Source organism: Scyliorhinus torazame, chromosome 3 (genome assembly GCF_047496885.1).
Source record: "Scyliorhinus torazame isolate Kashiwa2021f chromosome 3, sScyTor2.1, whole genome shotgun sequence".
In the NCBI taxonomy this organism is placed as follows: Eukaryota; Metazoa; Chordata; class Chondrichthyes; order Carcharhiniformes; family Scyliorhinidae; genus Scyliorhinus; species Scyliorhinus torazame.
In genome coordinates this window covers 74,539,232-74,560,395 of record NC_092709.1, presented here as the reverse complement: position 1 = coordinate 74,560,395, position 21,164 = coordinate 74,539,232, and the positions used below count along the sequence as shown (strand labels likewise).

The 21,164-nt window shown below is 44.5% G+C and overlaps 1 protein-coding gene across 37 annotated transcripts in view; it reads right to left on the bottom strand.

The window, feature by feature from the left end:
• The window catches only part of LOC140408518 (calcium/calmodulin-dependent protein kinase type II subunit delta), a 489,119-nt gene that overhangs the window by 219,549 nt on the left and 248,406 nt on the right, over positions 1-21,164 (bottom strand). For all 37 annotated transcript variants that reach the window (XM_072495808.1, XM_072495809.1, XM_072495811.1 and 34 more), the window contains exon 4: positions 1,308-1,362. In XM_072495808.1, the coding sequence (XP_072351909.1) occupies positions 1,308-1,362 (55 nt within the window). The remainder of the gene's footprint in view (positions 1-1,307; positions 1,363-21,164) is intronic.

Below are 21,164 nucleotides of genomic sequence, written 5' to 3'. Positions count from 1 at the left end.
TAATCCTGAGATCACTACCTTCGAGGTCCGATTTCTTAACTTCTTTCCTAGCTCCCTGTATTCTGCTTTTAGGATCTCATCCCGTTTTTTTTACCTATGTCGTTTGTACCGATGTGTACCACGACCACTGGCTGTTCACCCTCCCCCTCCGGAATGTCCTGTACCTGCTCCGAGACATCCTTGACCCTAGCACCAGGGAGGCAACATACCATCCTGGAGTCTCATTTGCGGCCACAGAAACGCCTGGCTATCCCCCTTACAATTGAAACCCCTATAACTATTGCACTGTCACACCTATCACCCCTCCCCTTTCCAGCAGAATCAACTGTGGTGCCACAAGTTTGGCTGTTGCTGTTTTCCCCTGAGAGGCCATTCCCCTCAACAGTATCCAAAGCGGTATATCTGTTCTGCAGGGGAATGGCCACAGGAGACTCCTGCACTACCTGCCTCGCTCTCTTGCTCTGTCTGGTAGTCATCTTCCGGGATATAATTCCCTGTTTTCTCTCTACATCCCTTTTTGAATATTGGAGTGACATTAGCTACCCTCCTACCTGCAGGGACTGTTCCAGAATCTATAGAATTCTGGAAGATGACCACCAATGCATCCACTATTTCCAGAGCCACCTTCTTAAGCACTCTGGGTTGCAGATTATCAGGTCCTGGGGATTTATCTTCAATCTCATCAATTTTCCCAGCACCATTTCTCTACTAATATTGATCTCCCTCAGTTCTTCCCTCTCACTAAATCTTTCATTCGCCAACATTTCTGGTGTCTGATTTGTGTCCTCTTTTGTGAAGACAGAACCTATTCAATTGCTCAGCTATTTCTTTGTCCCTTATTATACATTCCCCTGTTTCTGTCTGTAGGGGGCCTACATTTGTCTTTACCAATCTCTTTCTCTTCATATATCTGTAGAAACTCTTAGTGTCAGTCTTTACGTTCGGCAAGCAGCCTTCTACCGCCGGTAAACACATGGCTGGGAGACCGGACAATCTCGCCCACTATGTATATTTATAGGGATAGGGAGCATCTGATGCTTGAAAACTGTGCACAACCTAGTGTGCTATTTCAAAAGAAAACAGGCAGGTTTTTGAACACTGCATCATAACTTTAATGGCGAGCTCTCCCACACCAACTTTTATCAACATCAAGTAATATGACAATGCTTAAAACCGCCTGCAAAATCACTTCAACAAAATCTATTATGATGAACAGCGTGGTGCCAGTAGAAATCCCTAAACACAAACAGGTTGATTTTACTTTGCCACAATAGCGGAATAATGATCAAAGATGAAAAAATACTTACAGATCAAACACTAGATAATGGAACCCTTCCTCTGAAATGCTGTCATGGAGCCGAACTGAAAGCGAAAGAAAATATTTTGAAACTTATTTGCTGATATTTGAACAAACAAAAAAATATTGTAAACAAATTTAGATATTTGTATATAGAAAACAAATGCAAAAGCTTCCAAGTGTAAGATTACCAAAGACTTTACTATTAACATCTGATTCCACTAAATCACTGTATACACAAATACGCTTGCTCATTCAATGCTAGTTTGTTTTGGTAGCAGCAGTCCCATGTCCTTTGAGGTGTTAAGTATGTAGACATTGTAAACAGCAAATAACACATCTCCACTTTGGCCATCAAATATATGTTTATTATTTACAAAAGCCAATAATAAATTGTAGTAAAGAGAAAATGCTGGAAATACTCAGCAGGCAGTGTTTCTGGAGACAGAAACAGAGTTACGGGCCCTGATATGGGTGGGTGGTGGGGCAAGTGGGCAGTTTTACATTTGGGAAACCCGGAAGAATGAGCTTTCCTCAAGTCCTGCTGAATCTTGGAAAATGACACCAGAAGAGGTGGGCACATCAAAGGCTACAGTCAGGGAGCACAGTGGGAGTGGGAGATCAGAAAGATCAGGGTTGATGAAATACTGTGGCTGGGGGATAGAGGAGAGGAGCAGTGCGAAAGGAATTTATTTTCTGGATCTGTCCTCATCTCATTTTAGACACTGGGTTAATTACAAAGTGCAAGTAAAATCTGACACACAATGGTTAATTAAAATACTTAAATAACGGATTGATCTCCTAGGTGCTCGTTACCAACCCCCATTCCAAATGGAGTCAGATTTTTGTCAAATTGTTTACATTTTAACACACATGAAACCCAAAACCATCCACTTCTGGAGATAAAATTCCTCAAAACTTTCATCAGGACTTAGAAATATAGTGGAACACATTTACTATTTTTAAACTCCTTGTAAAGGTCAAAATTGTGATCAGCTTTGACGGGGGCGGGGGGAGATTCTCTAATGGGGGGCCTCTGATGGGGTGACTCAAGGGATTGGTAGTGGAGTTAGCAGGCCATCCTCATACGTGCGTACGGTAGGAGGGATGACCAGTTATTCCTGTCGTTGGGGGGCGGGGGGGAATGAGGGTGGTTCTCCTCGGGGAAGGGGGTAGGACTAGCATTGTGGGAGCGAAGGAGGTTTGCCGCCGAACCTCGAGATCAGGCCACCTGCTCAAGATTGTGGCACAATACCAGGATTCTGATGGCCCATACACAAATTTGCATGGTTATGGAGAGAGACTTGCACCTGGGCACCGCTCCCAGCATCAGCAGAGACTAGTCGCAATTCTTTGCTAGCGGGAGGACTTAGTCTCCAGAACAGATACAAAATTGTCACCTAAATGATCGTAAGTATTTGTTAAAGGCAAAATATGCTTGACTACTTAATTGAGGTCTTTGATGAAGTAATGTAGAAGGTTGAAGCTGCATGTGTTGCACTTTCAAAGGACATTTGATAAACTACAACATAATAGATTTATGAGCAAGATTTAAGCTCACGGGATCGAAGGGGAAATGGCTGCTTGGATACAAAATTGGTGACAGGACAGAAAGCAAAAAGCAATAAATAGTGAATGGTTGTTTTTCAGACTGGAAGGATATGTACAGAGTGTTCCCCACCTATGCTGGGACCACTTATTTTATATGTGGCAAGGCAAGTTAATGCAGCAAAGTGTGACATGATGTATTTCAGCAGAGAGAATGAGATGTCAGATAAACTAAATGGTCCACTTTGAAAGGGGGATGCAGAAGCAGAATGACCTGGGGCGGTATTCTCCGACCCTCCGCGCTGAAATCGTGCTCACCGCGGGGGCGGAGAATTACCCAAAATAGGCCCACATGCCGGCATGCGATTCTCCGGCGACCGGAGAATCGGCACCATTCGCGCGCGCACGTGGTCGACGCGGCGCTGGTCGGGGGCCGTTGGAAAAGGCACGCCGGCGATTCTCCGCGCTCGACGGGCCAAGTGCCCACCGAGTCCCACCGGCGTGGTTCTAATGTGGTTCCACCCGGCGGGAACACGGAGTCGCGGCTGATGGGGGTGTTATGGTTCGGGGGGGGGGGGGGATCGGGATCGGACACCGGGGGTGGCCTCGACGACGGGAAGGCCCACAATCGGGCGCCATCATGATCCGGGAGCGACCTATCTTCCTCCGCGCGGGCCCGCTGTGTGGCTCCGCCTTGTCGGCAACGCCCGCTCCGAGGTGGGCCGCCGCGCACATGCGCGGACCAGCGTGCAGCCACCGTGTGCATGCATGGCTGCGCGGTCTGTCCAGCAGGGCCCCTCTGGCAGCCAGAGCTGCAGGACGCACACCGGAGGCCTGCTAGCTCCCTGGAGAACGGGGAATCACGCCGGACGTTCGAGGAAAAAGTCCGGAGTGATTCTCGCCCGTTTTCCGGCGGGTGTGGGGACTTAGTCCCCCAAAGGGAGAATCCCGTCCTTGGGGTTCACATACAATTCTTTGAATGTGGCAGGCCAATTTGAGAAAGCTGTTAATAAACCAAATGGGATCCTTGACTTTGCAAATATAAGGAATAAGCATAAAAGCAAGGAAGATTTGTTAAACCTTTAGTAAGTACAAGTTGGAGTATAGCGACTAATTCTTGGAACCACATTTTAGGAAGGACAGTAAGGTCTTGAAGATGATGCAGAGATTTATAAGAATGGTACAAACTTCACAAGGAAAAGCTAGAGCACAGGTTAAGATGAGATGTTACCAAGATGTGAAAAATCATGATGGTTTTGATAGCGTAGATAAAGATAAATCATTATCAGCACCAGGAGATAAGCAGAGGATACAGAGTTAAGTTGATTAACAAAAGCACAGGAAACAGAGGAGGATTATTTTTAAGCAATGATGGAAGGGGTCATGAACAGTGCCGTCAAGCAGTACTTGCTTTGCAATAACCTGGTCAGTTTGGCTCCGTGAGGGCCATTAAGCACCTGACATCATTACAGCCTTGATCCAAACATGGACAAAAGAGCTAAGTTCAAGAGGAGGAATGCGAATGACATCCCTTGATAACAAGGCAGCATCTGTCTGAGTGTGGCATGAAGGAGCCCCAGCTACACTGGAGTCAATAGAAATCAGGGGGGGGGGGGGCGGAGAAATCTCCACTTGTCTAGAGTCATAATTAACACAGAAGAAGATGGTTATAGTTGATGAAGGTCTATCATCTCAATCCCAAGACATTATTGCAGGAGTTCCTCAGGGCTGTGTTCTGGACCCAACCAATTTCAACTGCTTCATCAATTATCTTCCCTCCATCATAAGGTCAGAAGTGGCAATGTCCGCTGCTGAATGTTCAGCACCATTCATGACTCCTCGTTCCAACTTCATAAGCAGCAAGATGTGTACAACATTCAGGCTTGAGGTGGTAAGTGACAAGTAATGTTTGCGCCACACAAGTGACAGACCATCTCCAATAAGAGAGAATCAAACCATCACCTCTTGACATTCAATGGCATCACCATCACTGAATCCCCCACTATCAACATCCTGGGAGTTTACCATTGACTAGAAGCTGAACTGGACTAACCGTTAAGTACTGGGTTAAGAGACATTGCAATTAGTTGTCTCATTTATGTTAAGTATCCATTAATTGACACTGATATGTAAAGGGGCTTCAGGTGGCCTCTGGCAGGTGGTGTGTTGTTAAGAGTTTTGTGCAGAGGCTGTGGAAGTGAAATAAATGGTGTTTGGTGAAAGGAACAAGAACTTTAGACTCTTCATTTCACAGCAACTAAAACGTCTAACAATGGTAGCAGAGGATGATTGCTGTGCAAATGTGAAGGTTTGAAAAATAGAACTCTTCCTGATCAAACCAAGGAGTGAGTGAGAAGGAAAAAAAAAAGATACATGGCTGAACCCAGGATAAAGATGTCTGGATATGACTATCCTCCATTATTTTCTGAAAGGGAATCGTACGACCAATGGAGAAGTGCTGTAGTTATGTGGACTAAAGTAACTGCTTTGGGAAAGAGAAAACAAGGTATGGCATTGGCTCTTTCTCTACCATATGGCAGTAAAATCCAAAACAAAGTGCTTTCTGAGCTGGAATTGGAAGAGTTAGACTCAGAAGAAGGTCTGGAGACTTTATTACATTATATGGATAAGATTTATAAGAAAGATGACTTGTTAAGTGCGTATGAAGCATGGTCGGAGTTTGATAAGTTCCGGAAAATGGAGGCTATCTCCATGGAATACTATATTATGGAATTTGGCAGACTATATAAAAGGCGGCAGAACACAACCTGGAATTTCCACAGTCTGTGTTGGCCTTTAAATTACTTGACTGTGCTAGAGTGAGCAACATGGATAGGCTCCTGGTTTTGACAGGAGTTCAGTTTACTGATAAGGATCCCTTATTCGAGCAGATGACAAAAGCTTTACAAAAGTTTCTGGGGAAACATTCGATTCCAATGGCTCTGATGACCCAAATAGGTCAACCTGCAATCAGGCAAATTTGGAAGATACACGAGTAACAGGATGGCAAAATCGTATGGCTACGAACAGGGCTCAAGACTATCGACAGAGACCAAGACAAGGAAATTATGAAGACAGAAACCCAGTTAGAACCTACAATAGGAAGATGAACCCCAGAAATGCACGGGGCATGATAAATCAATGTTTTTGATGTGACTCTCAATACCATTATGCTTTCAACTGTCCAACTCGTTATGATAGAGTGTTTGAAGCGACACATGACACGGAAGAGTCAGAAGAGGAAAAAGATAGTGACCAGAAAGAAGGCATTGTCCTATTGACAAGCAGTTTTACGCCAGTAATGAGGGTGTTGGTTGCAGAATCCTTCAACTGTGCTGTATTGGACAGTGGCTGCACATCTACTGTGTGTGGAATTGACTGGTTAAAATGTTACCTTGTCTCTTTGAATGCTGAAAATCGTAACAAGGTTAAGGATTTTGAAAGTCCCACAAGTTTCAGGTTTGGGGATGATAATACTCTGAAGTCGCTGAAAAGAGTGGTGATCCCTTGCAATATTGCTAGAGTGAATTATTTCATTAGCAGGGATGTTGTATCAAATGAGATACCTTTGCTTCTGAGCAGAGCATCGATGAAGAAAGCACACATGAAACTGGATATGGAACAGGATAAGGCAACAGTTTTTGGAAAGACTGTGGACTTACAATTTACACAGTCGGGACACTATTGTATTCCATTACTGACAAATAATTTTTCAAGTAGAGTGGTTAAGGATGTGTTAATGGCAGTTGAAAATGGGACTTTAGCTGAAAAAGCTTGTGGTATTAAAACTGCATAGGCAATTTGCACATCCGTCTCCTCGGAGGCTGAAAAATTTATTAAAGGATGCAGGGGTAAGGAATGACGACTATACTAAACTGATAGAACAGGTTAGTGACCACTGTGAAGTTTGTAGGAAGTACAGAAGGACACCAGCACGACCGATAGTAACCCTACCTTTTGGCCAGGGATTTTAACGACATTGTGGCCATGGACCTTAAGATCTGGGATAAAGCAAATTATATATTTATTTGGCATTTTGTAGATTAAGCAACCAGATTTAGTCAATCAACGATTGCATGAAGCAAAGAAAAGAGAGTAATTCTGGATCAAATCATGGAAAAATGGATAGGGACAGGAATGGGTCCACCGGCAAAATTCCTTACGGCCAATGGGGGAGAATTTGCTAATGGTGAGTTTGGGGATATGTGTGAAAACATGAATATCAGAGTTATGAATACGGATGCAGAAAGCCCATTTAGTAATGGTGTCTGTGAAAGAAATCATGCTGTCATCGATGACATGCTTCGGAAAATTTTGGCATATCAACCAAATTGCAGGCAAAATTCAGTGTTAGCATGGGCAGTACATGCAAAGAATTCATTGCAGATGGTTGGGGGCTATAGTCCTTATCAATTAATGTTTGGTAGAAATCCTAAAATTCCGTCCATTTTGGATGACCAGCCTCCAGCTTGGGAGGGGACTACAATTAGCTCTGGTTTTGCTGAACATTTAAATGCATTACATAGCAGTAGAAAAGCTTTTTTGGAAGCAGAAGTCTCTGAAAGAATTCGCAGAGCTTTAAGACATAACGTACGGCCATCAGATGCTGTTTTTCAGCAAGGAGACATGGTGTACTATAAGAGAGACAATTCTAATGAATGGAAAGGCCCAGGGAAGATCATAGGCATAGATGGCAAAACAATTATTTTGCAACATGGTAATCAAACTGTTAGGGTCCATTCATCAAGGATAATGGGTACAGATTACAAATTTTCAAATTTAGACAGAGCAGACATTCATGACGAGGAACCAGAGTCATCTGGTATGCATGTGTTACAGAACTATGAGGACCAATTAACTGATATAGACAGGGTTTCTGTGGAGGAACACAACACTTCTGGTGAATTAAAACAGACCATTTTTCCGAAAGGGCAATTGCCAAAAGTTGGTACAAAAGTGACATACTTGCCTGAAGGGTCTAGTCAATGGAAGGATGCAACTGTTATTAGTAGAGCAGGGAAGGCCACTGGAAAGTATGAACATTGGTTGAATGTACAGCATTCAGGGGAAGGAGTCAAGACAATGGATTGGAAAAACGAAGTTCAAAAATGGAGGGCACAGAAACGCAGTGCCAGTTCAGATAGTACATTGAATAGTGAACAGGTCCGCAGGAAAAGGTCGAGAACTATTTAAAGGACATCCCACAGCAGAAGGAAAAGATCAAGCAGTAGCAGTACAGAACGAGATACCAGGCAGGAGAGGGGACGTAGTTTGTCAAGATCTCGGAACATGAGTAAGACTACGAATACTAATAGGAGTAGAAGCCCATATGCACGTAAGATTTTGGTGGCTTCAAATAAATTAGATGAAAAAGTTATTAAAGAAGCTAAACAGCAAGAATTGCATAGTTGGAGTGAATTTGGGGTATACACGGAAGTACCGGATAGGGGACAAAGAGCTCTATCCCACAGATGGATTTGCACGGAAAAGGTTCTTCCGGATGGAACTTATAAGGCAAAGGCCAGGCTCGTGGCAAGGGGATTTGAAGAAAACTTAGAAGATCAGGATTTAAGGGTAGATTCACCTACAGCAGGAAAGGTTATTTTAAAGATCTTCTTGGCTCTATTAGCCACAAAGGCATGGGAATGCAAATCTATAGATATAAAAGCTGCCTATTTGCAGGGGCTCAAAAGAGATATTTTTCTCCGTCCTCCTAAAGAAGCAGCTAACACAGAAGGGGTACGCTGGAAGTTGAACAAATGTGTATATGGATTAAATGATGCATCTAGAGTCTGGTATTTTTCGGTAAGGTCAGTTTTGTTAAAGTTAGGCTGTTGCCAGTTGAAAGCAGATCCTGCAATGTTTTACTGGCACTATAAAGGAAATCTTTCTGGCATTTTTATGATGCATGTCGATGATTTTTTGTGGGGAGCGACTAGTGATTTTGAAGCTATTGTAATCTCTGCTTTGAGGAAAGAATTCAGGGGTGGATGTCAGGATTCCGGTGCATTTAAATATATTGGACTGGAAATTGGACAGACTAAGTTAGGGGCAACTTTACGTCAGCAATCTTATTTGGAAAGCATCACCCCAATAGCAATTAGTCGTGGCCGAGTTTCACAAAAAGACGCAATGCTTTCAAAGATAGAAAAAGAGCAACTGCGAAGTTTAATTGGGCAACTGAACTGGTTAGGTAGACAGACTAGACCGGACGTGAGTTTTGATGTCTTAAGAGTTGAGTACAAAAATGAATGATCCCAAAGTGGAAGACATAATAAGAGCAAATAAAGCATTGACCAAACTAAAAATGCAGGAGTGTGTTTTGAAGTTCCCTGTTTTAGGTGACCTTAAGCACTTGAAACTCATAGTTTATAGTGAGGCGTCCTACGCAAATTTATGTGATGGGGTTTCAAGCGCAGGAGGTTTTATAATTTTCCTTTTGGGGAACAATGGTAAATGTTGCCCACTTGTGTGGGAAACAAAGAAAATAAGGAGAGTGGTAAAAAGCACTTTGGCTGCTGAGACGTTAAGCCTTGTAGAGGTGGTGGATATGGCTTTTTATATAAGTATGAGATTGACAGAAATTTTGGGATTAGGGGATTTGGATAATATACCTATTGACTGTCACATTGACAATAAATCCTTGTGGGAAAATGTGCACTCTACAAAAAGTGTCAATGAAAAGAGGTTACGGATAGACATCGCAAATTTGAAGCAGATGTTGGACAGAGGGGAAATAACAAAAATTAAATGGGTCGACAGGAGCTATCAACTGTCAGACTGTTTTACGAAAAGAGGGGCGAGTTCACAGAAACTTTTGGATATTGTTAATGAAGGGCGCTTGTTTCTGTGACTGTTTTTTTTTCTTTCTCGTCCAAACAAAAAAAAAGGGGGGGGGAACATCATGGGCGTCATTCTCCAACCCCCCGCTGGGTTGGAGAATCGCCGGGGGCTGCCGTGAATCCCGCCCCCGCCGGTTGCCGAAGTCTCCGGTACCGGATATTCGGCGGGGGCGGGAATCGGGCCGCGCCGGTTTGCGGGCCCCCCCCCCGCTGGATTCTCCGTCCCGGATGGGCCGAAGTCCCGCCGATAAATTGCCTGCCCCGCCGGCGTGGATTAAACCACCTTTTGAACGGCGGGAAAAGGCGGCGTCGGCGGGCTCCGGGGTCCTGGGGGGGGGCCTGGCCCGCGATCGGGGCCCACTGATCCGCTGGCGGGCCTGTGCCGTGGGGGCACTCTTTCCCTTCCGCCTCCGCCACGGTCTCCACCATGGCGGAGGCGGAAGAGACTCCCTTCACTGCGCATGCGTGGGAAACTTTCAGCGGCCGCTGGCGCTCCTGCGCATGCGCCACCCCGACATGTCATTTCCGCGCCAGCTGGCGGGGCACCAAAGGCCGTTTCCGCCATGCTGGCGGGGGGGGGGAAATTCTTCCGGCGTCGGCCTAGCCCCTCAATGTTGGGGCTCGGCCCCCAAAGATGCCGAGCATTCCGCACCTTTGGGGTAGTGTGATGCCCGTCTGATTGGCGCCGTTTTGGGTGCCAGTCGGTGGACATCGCGCCGTTTCGGGAGAATTCCGCCCCATGTGTGTGTTTTTGAGTTTCTTGAAATTTTGTTTTCACCTAATTATTTTTTTTCTCCAAGGAAGGGGAGACTGTTAAGTAATGGGATAAGAGACATTGCAATCAGTTGTCTCATTTATGTTAAGTATCCATTAATTGACACTGATATGTAAAGGGGCTTCAGGTGGCCTCTGTCAGGTGGTGTGTTGTTAAGAGTTTTGTGCAGAGGCTGTGGAAGTGAAATAAATGGTGTTTGGTGAAAAGGAACAAGAACTTTAGACTCTTCATTTCACGGCAACTAAAACGTCTAACAACCATAAGCATGAGGCTGTTTAGCACAGGGCTAAATTGCTGGCTTTGAAAGCAGACCAAGGCAGGCCAGCAGCACGGTTCAATTCCCGTAACAGCCTCCCCGAACAGTCGCCCGAATGTGACGACTAGGGGCTTTTCACAGTAACTTCATTTGAAGCCTACTTGTGACAATAAGCGATTTTCATTTCATTTCCATTTCATATAAACACTGTGGCTACAAGAGCAGGTCAGAGACTTGGAATTCTGTGGTAGATAACTCGCCTTCTGACTCCCCAAAGTCAGTCCTCAATCTATAAGGCAGAAGTTAGGAGTGTGCTGGAATACTCCCACTTGCCTGGATGAGCGCAGCTCCAACAACATTCAAGAAGTTCGACAGCATTCAAGACAAAGCAGCAACGCATCCAAGACAAAGCAACACCCCATCCATCACTTGCAACATCCACTCCCTCCACCACCAACATACAATGGTAGCAGTGTGTACCAGCTACAAGATGCACTGCAGTAACTAGGGAGGCGATGGTGTAGTGGTATTTTCACTGAACTAGTAATACTGAGACCAAGGGTAATACTTTGGGGACCTGGGTTCAAATCCTACCATGTAAAATTTGAACTCAATAAAAATCTGGAATTATGAATCTAATGATGATCTTGAAGCCATTATCGATAGTTGTGGAACACATCTGGTTCACTAATGCCCTTTAGGGAAAGAAATTGATCATCCTTACCTGGTCTACCTACATGTGACTCCAGACACACAGAAATTGAGTTAACTGCCTGCTGAAATGGCCTAACAAACCAGTCAGTTCAAGGGTAATTAGACTTGGACAATAAATGCTGGCCCAGGCAGCGATACCTGCTTGTCATGAATTAATTTTTTTAAACTCACCAAGGCTCATTCAAAAGCACTTACGAAACCAATGACCTCTACCAAGGACAAGAACAGCAAATGCATCAGAGCATTAACGCCATCTGCAAGGTCCTCTGCAAGCCACACACCATCCTGACTTTGAACTATGTCACTGTTCCTTTATGGTCACTGGGTCAAAATCCTGGAACTCCCTTATAATCAACATTGGGGGTGCACATGGACTACAAGAAGGCAGCTGACTACCACCTTCTTGAGGGCAATTGGGGACAGGCAATGAAGTGCTGGCCTTGCCAGAAATGTCCATGTCCCAAAGTATTTTTTTAAATCCAAAATGCCCTACCTGTGCTTATCATTGTGATTTTCTTCTTGAGTTATGTCTAGTATGGATTAATAAATATTAACGACTTGCTTTTAGCTCTGTAAATCTGTGGAGGTTTTCCATTTCATTATCAAATAATTAATTCTATTTAGATTATCACGAATCGTGCCTATTCCCCTTGTGAATTCTTAGAGGAAATAATCATTCAGAATATTAACTACTTTGTTTGCATTCTCTGTACCAAATCTATTTTCAGTTTTTCAAGGTTCTCAGGTATTGACTAACTACCTTCATACCATTAAATATTGAAGAATTATTATAGCTTTAGCTTGGCACCACCAGTTCGAAGTGCTTGAGGTTTTGGCTATTAATACTTTACTTTTAAGTGCCTGGATGACAGAAACTTTTATTGTCAGTAAAAGTGTAGTAAAAGCAATATTAAGAATGTGTATTTTTTAATAAATCTTTTTCACACATGCTATTGGATTCAGTGGTTTTGCACAAAGATATATGGGTAAATGGGCACAGAAGTCCCATGGATTGCCATGGAGGGGGTGATGGGTGGATGGTGGAGCAAAGCTGGGCATGGAGCTTTTGAGGGGCCACAGGAGTGGGTAGATGGGGCACAGGTTGACTTTGGTAAGGATTTTTGAACTTGTCTTCATCCGGACTATGGATCACAATAACTCTGAGGGACAGTTGGGAGTCCTTGAAATGCTGCCCCAACTTGATGAAGATTGCAGAGGACTGGGAGATGCCTATTCCCGCAATGGAACCGGCCAGATCCTGAGTGCAGGGTAGGGGCTAATGACCTGCAGCAGCCAGTAACCATACCCCAAGCTGGTAAAAACTGTTGTGCTGGGAGTCATGTCCCAACCAACATTTTTAAAGGTCTCCCTGCCTCTGCAAATATCCAGCCCAAAAGTCCCCATCAGTAACTATAAGAGGCATTGAAAATAAAATTGATTTTGTGGTAGCTCATTGATGGAAATAAAGTGGCCTTTAGGAGGAGTCCACTTTGTATATCTCAAAACCCAAAAACATGGCCAACCGGATTTCGAACCCTTAATGTCAGATATCTTTGTAAACCTGAATTCCATGGGTTGCAGTTCACCTTTTTCTGGGACATTGATGGTCGATGGCTGCAGCATTTTAAAGTTTAATGTCTAATGCCATGCATGGGCTGAGAATAGTCCCTAGTGATAACAGGGTTGAAATTAACAGTTGTGTTCACTTCTCCTTATTTTGCAGGTAAATTTATATTAGTATAATGCTAAACAAACATAATTCTCATTCAAGAAATGGTTTGTATAGAGTTGCCTAACTCCTGTAATCCAGAGTTTTACATTTCTTCTGTAGGAAAATGGACCATCACAATTAAAAGAGGACCTTACTGCTGGGAATCTGTACAATAATTATAGTGTGGCTATTTTGAAAATAAATGGACTTCAAGTGCAGCATCCTCTGTTAAAAGAGTAAAACCTAACAAATCAGGTTCAGTAGGAAGATTGCACTGGAACAGTTGCAGAATCTGTTGGTTTAAAACATGCAAATAAGAAGGTGTGCAGGTGTTAGTTATCAAAAGAAATGTGATTAGGACCCAGGATAAAATGAGAGCTGGAAACTGCAATCAGACCCCATGGAGACCCCGATGCAATTTTGTCTTGGGACTATGGAAATCTTGTCAAATGCCAACATCGTTTTCTTATAACAGATAATTGAATTTAAAATTTCTTGAAATAAAGTGCTGAGCTTCCGAAGTTTCCATGCATTTATGAAAGGAGACATTTCTACTGAATAGATGCAAGAGATGGGGCAATTTTCATGTGAGGTCAATTGGACCCCTGTATGCCTCACAATGTGACTCACGGTGTGACTCACAATTGGTACCTGCAAAATCACAAAAAGCCTTAGCTAGACAATCAATGGTTCCAAAAAATGAGAATGCATTAATCACTTGCTCTAGGTTTAAAGAGAGTCAGATTTGGGCAACCTTCATCTTAAACCACAGCAGGATGCTAGGCACGGTCTCCCAAAGCTTCAATATAATCATTGCTTTCACTCTTGGTTATCCACATGCCATAAACGTATTCCTTAAATGGAATATAATAGGATCAACTTTCACCTTTGATATGCCCAGCAAAAATATTCATAATGAAGAATAGAAAACAGTGCGCATAATGTGTTTGGATTACTGATATCAGCCTGCATAGGTGGAAGCCTGCATAGATGGCAGGACACAAAAACTGAAAATGTACCCCAATAAAGCACACTTAACAAAAAATGTAGACAGCCACCACTGAGCTGATTGATTAATAATTTGCTTTTACTGAAATCACAGGGATTAATTTACCCTCTCCAAAAATGCTTTGGAACTTGTTACTCTGTAACATAATCAAACGAGAGATCTTTTCTCAAGGTGTTTGCTTAATTCTATCCAGCAGAGGGCAGCAGAGCGGAGTCGCTGTTGTGGGGAAAATTTGCATCAGTGCATTGCGGTCACTGTATCCAGAAGGTGGTTTGTGGAGGAGCTGTTCTCAAGTGACAATTTAGGGAGTTAGGAGCCAAGTTAAAAAGTCAGACCTCAGAGGTAGTAATCTCAGGATTGCTACCAGTGCCACGTGCTAGTCAGAGTAGAAATGAAAGAATAGGCAGGATGAATACGTGGCTTGAGAGATGGTGCAGGAGGGAGGGGTTCAGATTTTTGGAACATTGGGACCGGTTCTGGGGGAGGTGGGACTACTACAAATTGGACGGTCTACACCTGGGCTGGACTGGAACCAATGTCCTTGGGGGTGCTTTTGCTAATGCTGTTGGGGAGGGTTTAACCTAATGTGGCAGGGGGATGGGAACCAAATGAGGAGGTTAGTGGACAGTAAGGAGGTAGTAACTAAAGCCTGTAAGGAACTAGATCATGAAGTCAGCGTGACTAAGGGGAAGAGTAGGCAGGGAGCAGATGATGAACACAAACGGACTGGTGGTCAGAGGTGCATTTGTTTTAATGCAAGAAGTGCAGTAGGTAAGGCAGATGAACTCAGAGCTTGGATTAGTACCTGGGAGTATGATGTTTTTGCTATTACTGAGACATGGTTGAGGGAAGGGCATGATTGGCAACTAAATATCCCAGGATAACGATGCTTCAGGCGGGATAGAGAGGAAGGTAAAAGGGGTGGAAGAGTTGCATTACTGGTCAGAGAGGATATCACAGCTGTGCTGAAGGAGGGCACTATGGAGGACTCGAGCAGTGAGGCGATATGGGCAGAGCTCAGAAATAGGAAGGGTGAGGTAACAATGTTGGGGCTGTACTACAGACCTCCCAACAGCGAGCGTGAGATAGAGGTACAAATATGTAAACAGATAATGGAAAGATGTAGGAGCAACAGGGTGGTGGTGATAGGAGATTTTAATTTTTCCAACATTGACTGGGATACACTTAGTGTCAGAGATCTAGATGGAGCAGAATTTGTGAGGAGCATCCAGGAGGGTTTTCTAGAGCAGTATGTAAATAGTCCAACGCGGGAAGGGGTCATACTGGACCTGGTGTTGGGGAATGAGCCCGGCCAGCTGGTTGAAGTTTCAGTCAGGGATTACTTTGGAAATAGTGATCACAATTCCGTAAATTTTAGAATACTCATGGACAAAGGCAAGATAGGTCCTAAAGGAAGAGTGCTAAATTGGAGGAAGGCCAACTATACCAAAATTCAGCAGGAGCTGGGGAATGTGGATTGGGAACAGCTGTTTGAAGGTAAATCCACATTTGATATGCGGGAGGCTTTTAAAGAGAGGTTGATTAGAGTGCAGGACAGACATGTCCCTGTGAAAATGAGGGATAGAAATGGCAAGATTAGGGAACCATGGATGACAGGTGAAATTGTGAGACTAGCTAAGAGGTAAAAGGAAGCATACATAAGGTCTAGGCGACTGAAGACAGACAAAGCTTTTGAAGAATATCGGGAATGTAGGACCAATCTTAAACGAGGAATCAAGAGAGTTAAAAGGGGTCATGAAATATCTTTAGCAAACAGGGTTAAGGAAAACCCCAAAGCCTTTTATTCATATATAAGGAGCAAGAGGATAACTAGAGAAAGGGTTGGCCCACTCAAGGACAAAGGAGGAATGTTATGTGTGGAGTCAGAGAAAATGGGTGAGATTCTTAATGAGTACTTTGCATCGGTATTCACCAAGGAGAGGGACATGACTCTCCTAACCTTGAGGTTAGGGGTAGATGTTTGATTACTCTAGGTCAAGTCGGCATAAGGAGGGAGGATGTGTTGGGTATTCTAAAAGGCATTAAGGTGGACAAGTTCCCAGGTCCGGATGGGATCTATCCCAGGTTACTGAGGGAAGTGAGATGGAGAATAGCTGGGGCCTTAACAGATATCTTTGCAGCATCCTTGAACACGGGTGAGGTACCAGAGGACTGGAGAATTTCTAATATTGTCCCCTTGTTTAAGAAGGGTAGCAGGGATAATCCAGGTAATTATAGACCGGTGAGCCTGACGTCAGTGGTAGGGAAGCTGCTGGAGAAGATACTAAGGGGTAGGATCTATCCCCATTTGGAAAAAAATGGGCTTATCAGTGATAGGCAACATGGTTTTGTGCAGGGAAGGTCATGTCTTACCAACTTAATAGAATTCTTTGAGGAAGTGACAAAGTTGATTGATGAGGGAAGGGCTGTAGATGTCATATACATGGACTTCAGTAAGACATTTGGTAAGGTTCCCCATGGTAGGCTGATGGAGAAAGTGAAGTCTCATAGGGTCCAGGGTGTACTAGCTAGATGGATAAAGAACTGGCTGGGCAACAGGAGACAGAGAGTAGTCGTGGAAGGGAGTTTCTCAAAATGGAGAACTGTGACCAGTGGTGTTCCACAGGGATCCGTGCTGGGACCACTGTTGTTTGTGATATACATACATGATCTGGAGGAAGGTATAGGTGGTCTGATTAGCAAGTTTGCAGATGACACTAAGATTGGTGGAATAGCAGATAGTGAAGGGGACTGTCAGAGAATACAACAGAATATAGATAGATTGGAGAGTTGGGCGGAGAAATGGCAGATGGAGTTCAATCGGGGCAAATGCAAGGTGATGCATTTTGGAAGATCCAATTCAAGAGCAAACTATACGGTAAATAAAAAAGCCCTGGGGAAAATTGATGTACAGAGAGATCTGGGTGTTCAGGTCCATTGTACCCTGAAGGTGGCTGCGCAGGTTGATAAGAGTGGTCAAGAAGGCATACGGCATGCTTTCCTTCATCGGAAGGGGTATTGAGTACAAGAGTTGGCAGGTCATGTTACAATTGTAAAGGACTTTGGTTCGGCCACATTTGGAATACTGCGGACAGTTCTGATCGCCACATTACCAAAAGGATGTGGATACTTTGGAGTGGGTGCAGAGGAGGTTCACCAGGATGTTGCCTGGTATGGAGTGCGCTAGCTATGAGAGAGGTTGAGTAGATTAGGATTATTTTCATTAGAAAGACGGAGGTTGAGGGGTGACCTCATTGAGGTCTGCAAAATCATGAGAGGTATAGACAGGGTGGATAGCAAGAAGCGTTTTCCCCAGAGTGGGGGACTCAATTACTAGGGGTCACAAGTTCAAGGTGAGAGGGGAAAAGTTTAAGGAAGATATGCGTGGAAAGTTCTTTACGCAGAGGGTGGTGGGTAACTGGAACGCATTGCCGGCGGAGGTGGTAGAGGCGGGCACAATAACGTAACTTAAGATGTATCTAGACAGATACATGAATGGCAGGGAGCAGAGGGATACAGATCCTTAGAAAATAGGCGACAGTTTTAGACGGCGCAGGCTTGGAGGGCCGAAGGGCCTGTTCCTGTGCTGTCATTTTTCTTTGTTCTTTGTTCTACGTTACAGTACTCTCGAGTTTAACGGCTGAATATTAATAATGGTTCTTTAAAATTTATAAATCCTGGAATGTGTACGACATGGGCACATTTATTGTCCATGACTAGTTGCCCTGATGATGTTGGTGACCTTCTCCAATCATTGCACTCCTTGTGAAATTAAAATCTTCACCATGGATTGCCACAATAATCTTAATGGCATTTTCTACGATCCACAGGATCATCATTTCTGTAGCAAATTCATCTGATTGCATATCAAGACCCACAAATTCCATTCAAGGCATGGCTTAAAATGTTAGTCTAAATGAAATAAATATGTTACTGAAATAAATGCATTAAAAGATACAACTATTGATCCGCAGAGTAGAACATAAAAAGCCATTTATACTATGCTGGACTAGGGCAAGATGAAGACTCGACGTTCTCACACCATTCACCATAGCCAAGACTAAGTGAGCTGAGCCAGCACCTCAATTGGTCCATGGGGCAGTGGGCCTGCAACTGTGCTGTTGGGACAAGGAACTCAATTTGAAATGAAAAATGAATGAAAACCACTTATTGTCACAAGTAGGCTTCAATGAAGTTACTGTGAAAAGCCCCTAGTCGCCACATTCCGGTGCCTGTTAGGGGAGGCTGGTACGAGAATTGAACCGTGCTGCTGGCCTGCCTTGGTCTGTTTTCAAAGCCAGCGATTCAGCCCAGTGTGCTAAACCAGCCCCTTTCAGGGAAAGTAAGTCAACTGCTCTCCACATGTTTACAGCCTAATTCTCTCCACAATGCATAACAAAACCAAGTATACCTACAATGTAAAAGGAGGTCAGCACATAGCGGCAACTCTTCCCAAAAGCACATTCCCACATAATGTGTTTGCTGCAAATCACATAAAGAAATTAAGCATCAACTGGCTAACACCCAGCTACTGACATTAGCATTTCAAATCAAATTAAATTTGTTAACCCAAGATCAAAGAAAGGCTTCAGGTTCCTCCAGCTTGTCACTCATTCTGGTTTCAAGGAAAAGCAATTTAATTTTGGTGTTGCCTCAGATTTAAAAATTATGTAAACTGTATTGGAACATATTAAAAAATTTCCCATCAGACCGGAATAAAACAAAGCTCAGTCATGTCCGTATTTTATTGGAGACACGTGTACAGACTCTTGGGATTATTCTATTAATCAGAAATTTCTCCCTGACACCAATTTATCCTTTTGCTGCAGGATCTAGTCAATATGCACCTGCCAACTTAGCACCGAAGGTGCAGATTTGTGCTAACTGTTTTGGATTGAATCAGGGCTTCTAACTTAGTCTGCAGAGTTAACTAATTTATGGATAGGATTACGAGCAATACTGAACAATATCTTTTGAACACGTTAGGTAAAAAATTGTATGAAACAAATTGTATGAAATCTGCCAAATCAAAAGACTGGACGCGATTTGCTGGCCGGGTCCCGCTGAAATCAGCCCTCACCCGGGATTCCTGACGGCCATTACGCCTCACAAGATCTCACGAGATGTCGCGATCTGGATCCTGTCCATAATGGGCGGGACCCATACTTGCAGTTTAAAAGCGAGTTTAAAAGCTCACTTAACTCTGCCTTTGCCAGATTGAACTAGCGCCCAGGATCCACCGGCCTCACCGAGGAGACCCCAGCCAAGTGCCAATTAGCACTGGTTCCCACAAACAGGGAACAGGCGGAAAGGCACTTGGAGGGGGGGGGGGGGGGGGGGGGGGGGGCGTGTCCCGGGTGATCAAAGACCCGGTCACGTAGTCTGTCGCCATGTCCGGGTGCCATATTAAAAGGGCGCCCAACATCACTGACACACCATTGAAGAAGGAAGGTTAACTGCCTAAAAATAAAGATGGATCTCCAGGAACTGGAGGCTGGAAGATTGCACCCCGAACCTGGAGGATACACCAGTCGATGCATCCCCAAACTACTGCTATCATGTTCGGAGTTCCAAGATGGTGTTCCCAAACTCTGGGGTTCCCAAACTATGGGCAAGGTTTAGAGGATATGTACAAGGCAAGTTTTTTACACAGAGGGTAGTGGGTGCCTGGAACTCGCTGCCGGGGGACAATAATGATGTTTAAGGGGCATTTTGATAAATACATGAATAGGATGGGAATAGAGGGATACGGACCCAGGAAGTGTAGAAGATTTTACTTTCGATGGGCAGCATGGTTGGCACAGGCTTGGAGGGCCGATGGGCCTGTTCCTGTGCTGTACTGTTCTTTGTTCTGGACGCAACTCCAGGCATTGTTCAGGTGATTCCCGACATCTGTACACCACGTTGTTCCAAATGTGTTTCACGTCGGCATGTTTTCCTGCCGGCATCAAGGAGAATCTGGTGGGTGGGGGGGCCATATCGGCATCCCATTAACAGGTGGCAAATTAGGCTCATGCCAGCCTCTGCCGGGTTTTCTGATCCACCATGGCAGGCACCAGCAGAAGATGCTGTTGTAAAAGCACACCAGTGTGAAACTGTTTTCTGGGTCTCCCGCCATATTCTCCCTACCCAGCCGCCATTGAACCCATCGGCAGAGGCTTGGGAGAATGCAGCCCTATAACTCGACATATTTATGCCCCGTTTCCCCATATCATTTTTCCCATTTGGCTCCCAGCTCCTGCCACTGTTCCACTCCTCCTGGAGGGCTACAATTACCCCCAATAGATCCCAACCGAGAGCAAGACTAGCATAAGTCAATGGGTCAAAATTCTGAAACCGCTCCTTTACAGTACTGCGGATAGAAGTCCATCACATGGACTGCAGCAGTTCAAGAAGACAATTCAGACACACCCTTTTCAAGGGCAATTTGGGGTAGACAATAAATGCTGGCTTTGTCAACACTGCCCACATCCTATGATTATTTATTTTAAACTTAAGTTTTTCAAGGCTGTGGGCAGCACTGACATGGCCAGCATTCGTTGTCCATCCCTAATTGCTCTAGAACTGAGTGACTTGCTAGGCCATTTCAGAGGGCAGTTAATAGTGTTTAATAAAGGGACTTCCGGGTGCGGCGATGACCAGCTAAGTCGCACGTTTCGGCACCTCCCGTTTTAACGGACTTTTGGGCTCTTATCGGGAGCCCCAATGGCAATTTTCGAAGGCTAAACCCACTGTGAGGCGACATAGAAGGGAGTCCCCCCCGGATGTGAATGGACAGAAGAGATAATAGTGGCCAGATTACGGAGGATCCTCTGGAGCAGCGGCAAAGAAGGGAAGTGAGAAGCAAGATGGCGGTGGAGGGAGGCCAGTTGGTATGGGGCCTGGAACAGCAGGAGTTCCTCTGGCGATGTGTGGAGGACCTCAAGAAGGAGGTGCTGGCGCCGATGCTGCAGGCGATTGAGGGGTTAAAGGAGGCGCAGAAGACCCAAGAGATAGAGCTCCGTGGACTGAA